The sequence below is a fragment of the Mixophyes fleayi genome, chromosome 10, assembly GCF_038048845.1.
Source record: "Mixophyes fleayi isolate aMixFle1 chromosome 10, aMixFle1.hap1, whole genome shotgun sequence".
In the NCBI taxonomy this organism is placed as follows: Eukaryota; Metazoa; Chordata; class Amphibia; order Anura; family Limnodynastidae; genus Mixophyes; species Mixophyes fleayi.
The window spans coordinates 32,779,247-32,792,756 of NC_134411.1; the positions used below are offsets into that span (position 1 = coordinate 32,779,247).

The 13,510-nt window shown below is 45.2% G+C and overlaps 2 protein-coding genes and 1 long non-coding RNA gene across 6 annotated transcripts in view; 2 read left to right on the forward strand and 1 right to left on the reverse strand.

Moving 5' to 3' along the window:
• PAMR1 (peptidase domain containing associated with muscle regeneration 1) overlaps positions 1-6,105 on the forward strand; it is a 32,771-nt gene extending 26,666 nt beyond the window's left edge. For both annotated transcript variants that reach the window (XM_075188333.1, XM_075188334.1), the window contains exons 8-11: positions 799-865; positions 1,461-1,693; positions 2,707-2,999; positions 4,668-6,105. In XM_075188333.1, coding sequence (XP_075044434.1) covers positions 799-865; positions 1,461-1,693; positions 2,707-2,999; positions 4,668-5,204 — 1,130 coding nt within the window. In that variant the 3' untranslated portion in view covers positions 5,205-6,105. The remainder of the gene's footprint in view (positions 1-798; positions 866-1,460; positions 1,694-2,706; positions 3,000-4,667) is intronic.
• Positions 1-13,510, reverse strand: part of LOC142103953 (uncharacterized) — a 396,555-nt gene that overhangs the window by 84,036 nt on the left and 299,009 nt on the right. The gene's annotated exons all lie outside the window — the stretch shown is intronic.
• Positions 9,015-13,510, forward strand: part of SLC1A2 (solute carrier family 1 member 2) — an 84,215-nt gene continuing 79,719 nt past the window's right edge. For all 3 annotated transcript variants that reach the window (XM_075188337.1, XM_075188335.1, XM_075188336.1), the window contains exon 1: positions 9,015-10,653. In XM_075188337.1, the coding sequence (XP_075044438.1) occupies positions 10,637-10,653 (17 nt within the window). In that variant the 5' untranslated portion in view covers positions 9,015-10,636. The remainder of the gene's footprint in view (positions 10,654-13,510) is intronic.

Sequence of the window (13,510 nt, forward strand, 5' to 3'; positions counted from 1 at the left end):
CCAAAAATAAAACACCATTCCAATCATACTTACAAAATTCCCTAACTTGTGTATTAGATCAGAACATTCCTTTGGTTCAAATGTCTTCTTAAACTTAATAAAACCGTACACAGGAATAGTGAAGCAATTAGAGGTGGGGGGTTTTTTGGGCATCACGCCCCCTCTACACCCCCCCCCCAACCCCTGGGTGTAGAGGGGGAGCGTGTACCTTGATGTGTCTTGGTGGAGCCTGTAGCCGTGGCTGGGCAGAACCAATGTGTTTTTTCCATGCTCATTTATATGCAGAATCTTATCTTACTACATTCATCAAATAGAATATAAATATTAACCATATTTATCAATAAAATATATTTTCCTTATTGAACCATTTAGTACATGTTAGGCTGTTTTGGAAAAAACACAAAATTAGCTGCTAATTTACTGTTTGTTCCCAATTGTAAAGCGCTACGGAATCTGCTGGCGCTATATAAATAAATGTTGATGATGATAGAAGTATGAGAAAGCATGACAATATGGTAATTGTACCACCACAAGGTCCACTGGGACAGTATTGCACTGGCTATAAGGGGTAAATTTACTAACCTGCGGGTTTGAAAAAGTGGAGATGTTGCCTATAGCAACCAATCAGATTCTAGTTATCATTTATTTAGTACATTCTATAAAATGACAGTTAGAATCTGATTGGTTGCTATAGGCAACATCTCCACTTTTTCAAACCCCCTCAGCTTGGTACATTAACCCCTCAGTGTCCTTGGTAGCTGGTGTAAGATGTTGTTAGCTCTGCTTCCTTTGTTTCAGCTTGCCGGGAGCCCAAGATTCCTGACCTGGTGCGTCAGAGAGTGCTAGCCTCGCTGGTTCAGTCACGGTGAGATCTGATTATTCTAGCAGCACTGTATGGTGTAAGCCGATCTCCTTACTAAACATGAAATACATCATTACTTGTATCTGAAAACACAAACAAAACAGGATCGTGCATGTTACGGATAATCCGCCTTATGTCATCCGTCGTGTGTCTTGGTTTCTCTATCACTCTGTATGTAATCTGTCCCTACCTTGGATGTTATGTGATTTGTAAACTAAGAATGGATGCCCAAGTCCAGTGTGTATATGCCAGTCAGTATGCTTCTTACCGCTGCCATCCTGTATCGCAGCAGAGCTCAGCGTCCATCCGCGGCCTCTGTAACATTTCTTTATTATTTTAAAGGCGGCCTGATGATTAGGGTAGGAAAACTAGCATATCCATTGTTTTTTTCTCTAATTAAATACCATGGAATTACTGTATAATAATTATAAACTACAAGGTAGCAAACTTGTGCTGGAGACATTTTTAGTATCCTGAACCTGTACCCATATAATCATTGACAGCTGGATGGTCCCCCAACCACACACAAGGGTTCTATAGTATAACATGTTCCTTGATACCGCCTGCCCAGCTGACACATGTCTCCTGTTTTATTCAGGGAGACCCCTCTTCACCAGTTGTACTCCTCATCGTTCACCAAGGAGAAGACTGACATCTATCCAACCAAAAAGCCAGCTCTGCCCCCTGGAGAGCTACCTAAGGGGTATCAGCATCTTCACACGCAACTGCAATACGAGTGCGCGTCTCACTTCTACCGCCGTACCGGGAGCAGCAGGAGGACCTGTCTGAAGACTGGCAAGTGGAGCGGGCGAGCGCCCTCTTGTATCCCCAGTAAGTACAGCTTCTGCTCTCAGATGGAGATATGGTAAAGGGTAACTTATAGATGGTGAGATATGGGAAGGTTTTAGATGGAATGGGGTCCAGGGCAAAAATCACAATGAAACCCCCTACACAGTGAATGCTGGACAAACAATCAGCTTATTGCAGTAGAGAGCTGTATCTTTTACCAAATCTATCATGCAGAGCCATACCTGTTCTACAGGAAAGAGCAGGGGCGCACGCATTGGGGGAGGGGGGGAATCCTGGTTCTCCAGAAACCCCTCCCCTCCGCGAAGAACAGTGTCCCTGCATAGCGGCACTGTACAATACAGCACCGCCGCGGACTCTTCTTTGACAGCGCCGCGGTTGCTGTCTCAGTGCAGCGCCGCCGAAATGGAGCTGCGGCGCATGCAACCCTCTCGATATGTTTTTTTTTTCGGGGGAGGGGGGGGAATCCTGCGTGCACCCCTGAAGAGTGTAAGAAAGGTGACGTAAGGAACGTAAATGCCGATATGCGTCGTACTTTGCATTCATTTGCTCTGTCCATGCCAAGTTAAGGACAATATATCATGGTGTTGATCATGCTGATTTTACATCCGTTCTCTTTTGTTGTTTTTTTTCACTGAAAATATGGGGGGGGGTATATTTTTATGCATAAATGGTAAGTAAGCCATGGCCGCCATATAAATGCCAGCGTGTTTTAAACTGCTCTAGAAAAACGAGTTATTATTGGTTGTTATGGGTTAAAGCACCATTATTAAATGTAACCTTCTTTTGTAAAGTTTTGTTCATAAGTTGTGTATTTGTTAAGTCAAACAAGTATTTTACTGCATTTTTGGTCCCCTGGGTTCCATTACAGTTTATGGACGATCAAACAGCTCATCCGCCCACACTCATTAATGCCTAGACACCTTAGGCTGCCTTCCCCTAAATGACTTATACCAGTGTTATGATAAACATGTCTAGAAAAATAAATACTGTATATTTTTCCTCTGATTCATTCGTTTTTCCCTTTTTTTCCGCAGTTTGCGGGAAGCTGGCGAACGTGACTGTTCCTCGGATACCAGAAACGCGTTGGCCGTGGCAAGCGGCTCTGTACCGTAGATCTAACGGGGTGAAGGGCCCCAACCTGCGGAAGGGCTCTTGGGTCCTGGTGTGCAGCGGGGCCCTGCTGAACGAGCGCACGGTGGTGATCGCCTCTCACTGCGTGACCGACCTCGGCAAGAGCACCGTCATCAAGGTGTCGGACCTGAAAATCGTGCTGGGGAAATTCTACAGAGACGATGAACGGGAGGAAAAGTCCCAGCAGCATTTGCATGTCAGTAACCATGGCAACTGGGAGCTGGGATGTGTGTAGGATGGCAGTGATATTCCCATAGGACGCAGGCTGTGTTCAACACAATAGATGCGGTTATCTCTGATAAAGATATGTGGGGAGAGGGGGGGGGGGGGGCTGTGTTTGCACGAGGTCTGTTCCCAAAAGGCACTTGATGTCTCTATCAAGGTAAATGAATGCACTTGCTACAAACATGCACACTGCTATTCTGACTGATGCCCCTACTGACTCCGTTCTACCCCAAAACTGCGCCATTCTGCCTCCTAGACCTACGCTATGTGTCTCTGCAGAGGGTGCATCAGAGTAAGACGAATACTTCATGATTATTATGGGGAGCAATGTTTTATGCACTTTTTGCAAATGTTTAGTCCCATATATTTTTGGATATAGGGTCAAATTTTAGGAAGTAGCTACCAGGGACTATGCCAGGTGTGGGTATTGTACACACAGGTACTTTCAATGAGCCTTCAACATGTTCTGACCGGACTCCAGTCATTGCATCTGGAATGGGTATTAAAACAGGTACCATTGATCCCTACAATAAATCCTACTTATTATTATTATTACCATTTATTTATATAGCACCACTAATTCCGCAGCGCTGTACAGAGAACTCACTCACATCAGTCCCTGCCCCATTGGAGCTTACAGTCTAAATTCCCCAACACACACAGACAGACACAGACGAGGGTCACTTTTTGTTATCAGCCAATTAACCTACCAGTATGTTTTTGGCGTGTGGGAGGAAACCGGAGCACCCGGAGGAAACCCATGCAAACACGGGGAGAACATACAAACTCCACACAGATAAGGTCACGGTCGGGAATGATCTCATGACCCCAACGCTGTGAGGCAGAAGTGCTAACCACTTAGGCTGGGTACACACTACACAAAATTTCTCCTGATGCAATATCGTTGCTTATTTTACCAACGACTGAAAGTCCCGATCAGCAGCCGATTTCTGTGTATACACGTTTTACACGATTTACCCTCAGATCTGTGCTCTTCATCTGTCATAACCATCGGCAGAAAAGATGGTGACTCTGCACACTCCATACATAGAGATCTATGGACACTGCCGGTCCTGAGTGCTTACACACTGCAGGATTGGAACAAGATCGTTCCATCGTTTATAGAGATTTTTAGTCCGGTTATAAAATCAAATCAAACAATACGGTGTGCTTAGGAACGATAAAACATGATTGTGGAGGTGTAAATAATAATGCAATATCCGACCTAACAGTCGTTTATCGTGTGATTGGCACGATAACCGGGTGAAAAACCTGTAGTGTGTGCCCAGCCGTACACTGACACCTTTCCTAACACTGGATGGATCGAAAACAGTTTTTTGGTCTATCCGGCCTCTTACTCTGTAATGTCTCTGTCTAACTCTGTCCTACTCTGGCTGATAACATACAACAATATCTTCTAAAGAAGTCTCCTAGGCTTATTGGCTCTTTGAGTCTTGCAAAAAATAGCTGCTCTGTATCCACACCTCGTCTGTTTAAGCAGCTAGGGGGTGGTGGTGAGGAGCCACGGGCATGCTGGGACTTGTAGTTCCACAACACCTAGAGTGCCAAAAGTCACCTATTTGTGGTATGGCAAGTCAATATACTGTGTGGGTGTCTCAATGCGTCTTATGTTTTTCAGATCTCTGCAGTCATCGTACACCCAAACTACGACCCCGTCCTGCTGGATTCCGACATCGCCGTCATTAAACTGCTGGACAAGGCCCGAGTCAGCGACTACGTACAGCCGGTGTGTCTCACCTCCTCTTCAGACCTGGATTTGTCCACGCTAGACTCCAGGATGGTCATCAGTGGATGGAGGATCCTGTCTGACCCCAAAGCCCCGGGTTACAAGAACGAGACGATTCGGGCAGGTTCGGCGCTGCCTGTGGACTCGCTGCTCTGCGAGCAGCAGTACGAGGAACACGGGATCTCGGTTAGTGTAACGGAAAGCATGTTCTGCGCCAAACAGGTGCCGGGAACCAGTCCTCACATTTGTCCCTCGGAGACTGGAGGTATTGCCACTGCTCTGCTGCCCGGGACAGAGTCGCCGGAGGGCTCGTGGCACCTGATAGGGCTGGTCAGCTGGGGCTATGACAAGACCTGTCACCGGGACCTCTATACGGGTTATACTAAAGCCGTCACGTTCAAAGACTGGCTGGAAAAAAATATGAAGTAGACTCTTAGGAGGATGGAACTGACTTCCTGATGTACATGGACGTAAGGACCAAGAATGGGATGTATCTACTGACAGAAATGTGCTTTTACCCCCTCATATTTATATACTCAGTGATCTACACGACAGATTTCCTGGAGTGTAGAACTTTCTTATGCTGAAGAGAATGTTCTTAGTGGGGCTTATTTCATAACATAGTACAAACATGAGGTAACTCATAACAACCAATCAGATATCAGCTTTTAGCAGTCCAGAGAAGTCAGACTAATGAAAGGTGGCATCTGATTGGTTGCTATGGGATACAGTACTCATTGGTATTTCCATCATATCAGATGTCGATCCCCGGTACGTTACGGCATTCTAATCACGTGACGCTCAATACTGACTCTTAACATCCCCATAATTCATGTTTCTTGAATAAAATTATAATGTGCCATTTTTTGCAGTTCAAATTTGCTAATAAAGCCCTAATAGTAAGAACAGATAGAGCCTCATCTAATATGCAGAATAAGATAACCTGTATTATTATGCAGTTTGTCAGTACTTAGAAATAGGGACCTTTTCAGGGATAAATCTGTAAAACTGGGACAGTTGCATGTACCGCAGTTCCAAAAAACATACAGTAGTATATTGACATTTGCTAGTGTTTCTAATAAAGGTACCATGTAATACAGTCAGAGCTAGAGGTAGTCACTCTCCAAATGACATAGTTTGGTCCTCCAGACATAATGGGTCATAATGGACGTACACAGGAATGTGATGATGACCAAAACATGTGTTTCTCTCTAAAATATATTATATACTGTGATGCCGTACCATATCCTGGACCGCCGCTACTAAGAACCCTCGAACATACGTGTTTGTGTGTAATTTTTATAAAAAGTTACGTCTACAAAAATTTTAACTGGTTCATCGTTTATTCCATTCTAAAATGTATCAAAACATGAGAATAGCGCCACCTAGAGGAGTGATGAGTAAGTGGCGGGCACAGGTTGCTGTAATGCTTATTTTGCAAGCACTATGACTGTACAGGGCGCAATGCTGAAGGGGAGTGCAGTTTATGAACATTTTAGGTTAATTTGGTTAAATTTGAAGGCTTGGGGGGACGTCAGATTTCCTTCTTAACTCGTGCGCTAAAATTTTAAGTCACCACTCTGTACATAATGTTTTTTTGGGTGGTGAGCACCGAAGGGTGTAATGCTGTTTTTTGGGGTCATAGACTAATTATTTTTATGGGGCACAGATTGGTGTAATTATCTGTGGGGTAGGTTATATGTTGGGCGAAGGCTGATGAAGGAGCTTTGTATAATGTGTTGGGCTCTGTAAGACGCTCTGATCTTTAGAACTGTAAACCTTATATTATTTTGAGCAATAATTGCAGGCCAGTGATAGGTAGGATTCTGATACGTAACTCCACCTCTAATCATGTCCGCGTGGCTTGCAAATTATTTCATTACAAAATTGTTGTCTTTCGTAAATTTTGGATACATTTGTACAGGCCTGAACAACAGGCCCGAAGCAGAATTTTTTTTAGGCCGTCTTGGGTTTTGGTTTTTCCCAACCGGAAATATTTAATTTGGAATATTTGTTTTTTTGTACACACTACATTATCCTGTTCGCCAGCAGTTCAGAATACTGAATTTCTGGCTTTCAGCCGTCTGTCTGTCTGTTAAATTATGTGGGCTACCAAAATCTGGGTCACGAAGATTAATTTGCCCCCCAGTAAAACAGCTGCTAGATTGCTTCCGGCTACGGCCAGTCTTTCCCAGGCCGTGGAAAAACGAGAGCAGAATATCTGTACGCGCTCGCTATCATTATCACAGCGGAAAACGGTCTGTGATGGGGCTGCTGATGGGTCCCGTAAAACAGCAGAAGATTTATAGACTGATGGAATCTCCGACTAGGTGTACGGAGATCATTCTGCAGGATATAGGAGAGCTAAACATGACGTTTTAATCCACAGTTCCCCCGTGTGATAAATTCATATTTATCTTGGCACATGAATCTTGTATTTGTAAGAGAAGACAGCAGCCTTTGCCTAGTGTACAGCTGGTATTGAATTAAATATTAAAATAATCCCTGGCTCCCTTGGAAGAATCACAGCCCAAATGTAGCTTTGCGGGACCAGGGCAATTTAATCCCCCCCGGCGCTGGTGGTGAAAATTGGGCAGGGTACTGGTCCCTTCATAACACCCAACTGGCATTCTATTCTAGAGGCAGTGGCAGAAGGACAAACTAATGGCCCCAAAACTATCGCTAGACCACATGCCCGCTGGTTGGCTGCAGGATGCCAGCGTGGTGATCTTGTGCCTGGTGCAGGGGGCAGAAGGTTAGAACTGTGAACCCCGGAGGTGCAATTGAATGAATTATATCAATCCCATATGCCATTGGGGGAGATTTAGTTATCATGTGCTTCTTGCTGCTGTGGAACTACAAGTGCCATTGTGCCATGAACCAGTGACATCACTGAGGAATGAAGCCTTGGACTACACTTCCTTCCTCTATGTATTGTCATACTCTAAGCCCTGTCACCCACTTACACACTGGTACTCTCCCAATACTGTCACCACCAGTTCTTTAGAATACTGCCCCAATTCCATTATAATACACTGCAAGAACATTCACCCAAGTTAATTGGAATAGAGGAGCAAGAAGAGGTGACATGATTGAGGCATGAATCCTGGAGAGCGCAGACTATCACTTAACTTTGTACTTCAGTGATATCACTATTTCCTAGTGATTTGATTGGCTGCATACTCATGAACATGACAGGTGCACTTCAAAAGGTCATTAATGAAACCCTCCACTAGGTGTCACTAGAAACTCACTATTGAGCTGCACCTATTGTAATTTCTGTACTAATCTGTTCCCAGATTCAGATTACCACAACGTTGCTTTGACGTTCTGCATATCAGTCGTAGTTTATTAAATTGCTTAACAGGATCAGCAGAACCTCCTGCAATCTTATCGTCCCTGTTATTCTCTCCCTGCTTATTGTTTTTTTCTGTCCGTTGAGCATCCTAATCCCTTACATCAGACCGGTTGCTGAATGGCCCATTCTCTGGGCTTTAAATAAATCTTCTGAGATTGTTGTAAAATAAAATGCAGAGCGATGTAAATGTCAGATGAACAAAATCCTTCCCTATCTTTGTTGTTTGATAAAGATCTTTATCGTTTAATTATCCGCTCTGCTGTGGCAGAGAATTGGAAACGGCATTCATGTGAATCCGTCCCAGGGAGCGAATTATCGCACTGTGTGATATAGCGGACATCAAAACGACTCCCAATTTTTGGAATTAGACTCCTGATGGGATAATGGGGGTCATTTACTGAATCCCCAAAAAATGCAGCATACTTGCCTACATTTTATACCTCCACTCCGGGAGATCTGGGAGATCCCGGAGGGACGGTGGAAAGAGCAGGGAGACACAATTCACATTTCCTTGAACGATGGAAAATGAATATGGCGGGAATAGTAAAAACGTTGCTTTAAAGTTCGGCCCGCTATCACTTTAGCAGCACCCCCTTCATTATTTTTTTCCTAAAATACTGCGCAGGTGAGCGTAATGTATGGCAAATCAGAATTACAAATAAGGGGGCATCTGAATGATTATTATTACACGTCGCTATTGTATATTTGAATATTTTTGTTTTACTTTTCTTAAGATTGGTTGGACTTCACTTTTTTACGAATAAAAGAGCCCCATGGAAAGTAGACCAAGGGGTAAATTTATCAAGCTGCGGGTTTGAAAAAGTGGAGATGTTGCCTAGAGCAACCAATCAGATTCTAGTTGTCATTTATTTAGTACATTGTGCAAAATGACAGCTAGAATCTGATTGGTTGCTATAGGCAACACCTCCACTTTTTCAAACTCGCAGTTTAGTAAATATACTGCCAGATCTCTGTTGCTTTGCTTGGAGCTCTAAGAGTGGGGGAGATGCTGTGAAAATAAAGACATTGAATGAGCGACATTAGGGGGTAGATTTATCAAACCTTCTAAAACGACAATTGGAGCTGTTGCCCATAGCAACTAATCAGATTCAAGCTATCATTTATCTAGTACATTCCTGAAAATTATAGCTAGAATCTGATTGGTTGCTATGGGCAACAGCTCCACTTTTCCTTATAGAAGGTTTAGACTGTAGATTTACTAATCTACCCCTATGTTTTAGGGGGCCCCTAAACCCTGACGTCCTAGGTGACCGAATAGCTTTGCCTGGTGGTAGCCTGCCCATGTCTTAAAACAGTGTTTATTATGGCGGCCCTCAGTTTTTTTTAAGTGGCCTTTGTTACCTCTTCAGCTGAGATATTCAGATATTCCCACCATCCTATTGATAGAATTGTATAGATAGGTGTGTAAACCTCTCATTTAATATTTATGATCTGATTTACATCTGACAAGTTGCAATTAGATTTCTCAAGCAGATCCTAACTTTGCATTATTTTAACTAGAGATGCATCTAATCCATCTATATACAGATTCCTTATACAGTGGATTCTGCAGAATTTTGACCAAGATCCGTACGACAAAGGAGAACCTAAATCATAAAACAATGTATTTAATTTTATCTCCAATAATAGCTTTTTTTTAGCTAAAATCTCAGAAAAGTCAGTAATTTTTATTCTGTAATTATTCAAGCATGAATCTTGCCCAAAAAAATGTAAACAAACCCTGATTCTGGTGCATCTGTTACTTCAACGTGCTGTATTTCATTTTAGGAGACGATTTTTCGTTATTTTAAATCTGACGATTTATTTCTTGAAATTAAATGATGTCTTTTTTTCCCTCTTTGTACACAAGGGCACTAAACACTCAGGAATCATTTTAAATGTTGTGCTTTGGTCCCCGTTAGGTGTAACTACGCGTTAAGATGCCAAATGCAATGGATTTAACCCCCAGAGGGAGAATCCCCAGCTCAGAATGAGATGCTGCCTATGTGTGCTCTTAGGGGAAAGCTGAGGGTTTAAAGGAGTAGCAACAGCGAGTGATGTCAGACCTGCCTAAAATAGAGAGGGATAGACTGCAAATCCCACAGCTAGGAGACTAAAACCCTTCCAATCCCGCTGTAGTCAGCAGCAGGGTCAACACACAGAGCTCCTGGAAGAGGAGAAAGCAAAGGATCAAAGCAAGTCCACCTCCCCCCCCCCCCCCCCCCCCCTGGCATCAGCCAGAGAGCTCAGTCTCCACCAGGGGAGGCAGTGCTACCCCTTAAGTCATTTCAGGTTTGGATGTTGGAGAGACGCTGAACCCAGCCAGGTGCTCCACAGCCTGTCCCTCTTTCCCCCACCTTGTCTTCCTTCTTTTTTTTTTTGGGTTGTAACTCCCAGGATTATCAGACACATCTTATGTCACCGCTGTCGGACATCCCAAAGATTCTTTTAAAGTGACCCCATCCTAGGGACCACCTGGAAGAGACACCGAAGCGGACACACCATGACTTCCACCGAAGGGTGAGATCTTCCTCCTCTATCCTGTCTGTTGTCTGATTTGTACCCTGGTGTATCCAGGTGGAAATGAACGGAATGTAAAGAATTTGTGTATCGCTTTTTTATTCCTCTCTTCCTAAATAGACCTTTGTAAACTAGATGGTCAAAAATGTGAATTAAGAGACTTAAGTGATTTTACTGAGCCACGGTCTAGAGATGGACAGAGAGGGGGGTAGCGGGAGTTACACACGGTCCATTAAGGGGCTTTGTTGTGAACAGCTGTTTAGATTCGTTATGTGCCGGACAGACAAAAGATCCCCTAGCCTTATAACGGGGGATTTGTGATTGATCCTCTCCAGTCAGAGTAAGATCACTGGTCAGGGGGCTGAATTATTTTTATTGGGTCCTGTAATGTTTAGGTCAATATTGGTACCATTTGAACACTACATTTATTGTTCCAGTAATATTCACATCGTATCTGAGGGATAGACAGTCCCTTCCCCAAACCTAGGCTAGAAGGAGCTGACATGATGATTTAAAAACACACAAAATCTCTTCTTAATATGGATATATTTAATGTTTGCATTAACTCTAATGGCCCTGCTATATGCACAATATAACAGATGTACAAAGGTCTTGCATTGGCATATCCCTAATGGTAAAATAACCTGGTGCTTCCACATCTGATTTCCCATTCATCCAGTGTTCCTGGGAAGAGCAGAAAGGTCTCCGGAGAATTTCCCAGTACTTAGATTAATACTTTTACTATCTCAATCTCGGTGATTCAATTACTTTTTACCAAGAGATAAAGTAGTTCCCCCCAGGGCGGCGGTGGGATCGGGGGCATAGATGATGTGACTTTTACCACGGATTGATGAGCGTTAGCGGCAGCAGACACACAGACCGCCAGTCTTATTCAGACCCAGCTCATTCTCATTGCATCCAAGTCGTTTCCCCATTCGGGGGGGGGGGGGGGGGGGAGGCGAATGAGAGGTCTAAGGGGAATCTCTATTATTTAAATGAAAGGCAAGTGCGTGACTTGGGATAAGGTTTATAACATAAGTGTTGAAGGCAGACTTAGAGCCTTCTTGTTGTCTGGGCACGTAGCAGCCAGCAAACAGTGTTAGGATAAAACAAATAGAAGGGTTCCTCTTGTATTATACAGATCAGGGTGATGCACAGCTGGTGGAATACAGCAGGTCTTGTCCTCACTAACTAAAGCAGATCACTAGATCACATTGGACAATTTATCATTGTAAAGGAAATTAAGGTTTTGTAGATTGCTAAATGAAACCTCAGGTGCTCGGTGAAGGCATCGGAGCTTCCATCAGAAACTATGGGGCCCAGTACAAATTAGTCTGCAGTCCCCCTCATCTTACATGCCCCCCCTCCCTCTTCGCAATATATGCCCCCCCTCTTCACCATAATGCTCCTCCCCTCATCACCGTACATGCCCACCCTCCCTCTTTGCCATAATGCTCCTCCCCTCATCACCGTACATGCCCACTCACCCTCTTTGCCATAATGCTCCTCTCCTCATCACCGTACATGCCCACCCTCCCTCTTCGCCATAATGCTCCTCCCCTCATCACCGTACATGCCCACCCACCCTCTTCACCATAATGCTCCTCCCCTCATCACCGTACATGCCCACCCTCCCTCTTTGCCATAATGCTCCTCCCCTCATCACCGTACATGCCCACCCACCCTCTTCACCATAATGCTCCTCCCCTCATCACCGTACATGCCCACCCTCCCTCTTCGCCATAATGCTCCTCCCCTCATCACCGTACATGCCCACCCACCCTCTTCACCATAATGCTCCTCCCCTCATCACCGTACATGCCCACCCTCCCTCTTTGCCATAATGCTCCTCCCCTCATCACCGTACATGCCCACTCACCCTCTTTGCCATAATGCTCCTCTCCTCATCACCGTACATGCCCACCCTCCCTCTTCGCCATAATGCTCCTCTCCTCATCACCGTACATGCCCACCCACCCTCTTCACCATAATGCTCCTCCCCTCATCACCGTACATGCCCACCCTCCCTCTTTGCCATAATGCTCCTCCCCTCATCACCGTACATGCCCACTCACCCTCTTTGCCATAATGCTCCTCTCCTCATCACCGTACATGCCCACTCACCCTCTTTGCCATAATGCTCCTCTCCTCATCACCGTACATGCCCACCCACCCTCTTCACCATAATGCTCCTCCCCTCATCACCGTACATGCCCACCCTCCCTCTTCGCCATAATGCTCCTGCCCTCATCACCGTACATGCCCACCCTCCCTCTTCGCCATAATGCTCCTCCCCTCATCACCGTACATGCCCACCCTCCCTCTTTGCCATAATGCTCCTCTCCTCATCACCGTACATGCCCACCCGCCCTCTTCGCCATAATGCTCCTCCCCTCATCACCGTACATGCCCACCCACCCTCTTCGCCATAATGCTCCTGCCCTCATCACCGTACATGCCCACCCACCCTCTTCGCCATAATGCTCCTCCCCTCATCACCGTTCATGCCCACCCTCCCTCTTCGCCATAATGCTCCTCCCCTCATCACCGTACATGCCCACCCACCCTCTTCGCCATAATGCTCCTGCCCTCATCACCGTACATGCCCACCCACCCTCTTCACCATAATGCTCCTCCCCTCATCACCGTACATGCCCACCCACCCTCTTTGCCATAATGCTCCTCTCCTCATCACCGTACATGCCCACCCACCCTCTTCGCCATAATGCTCCTCCCCTCATCACCGTACATGCCCACCCACCCTCTTCGCTATAATGCTCCTCCCCTCATCACCGTACATGCCCACCCACCCTCTTCGCCATAATGCTCCTCCCCTCATCACCGTACATGCCCACCC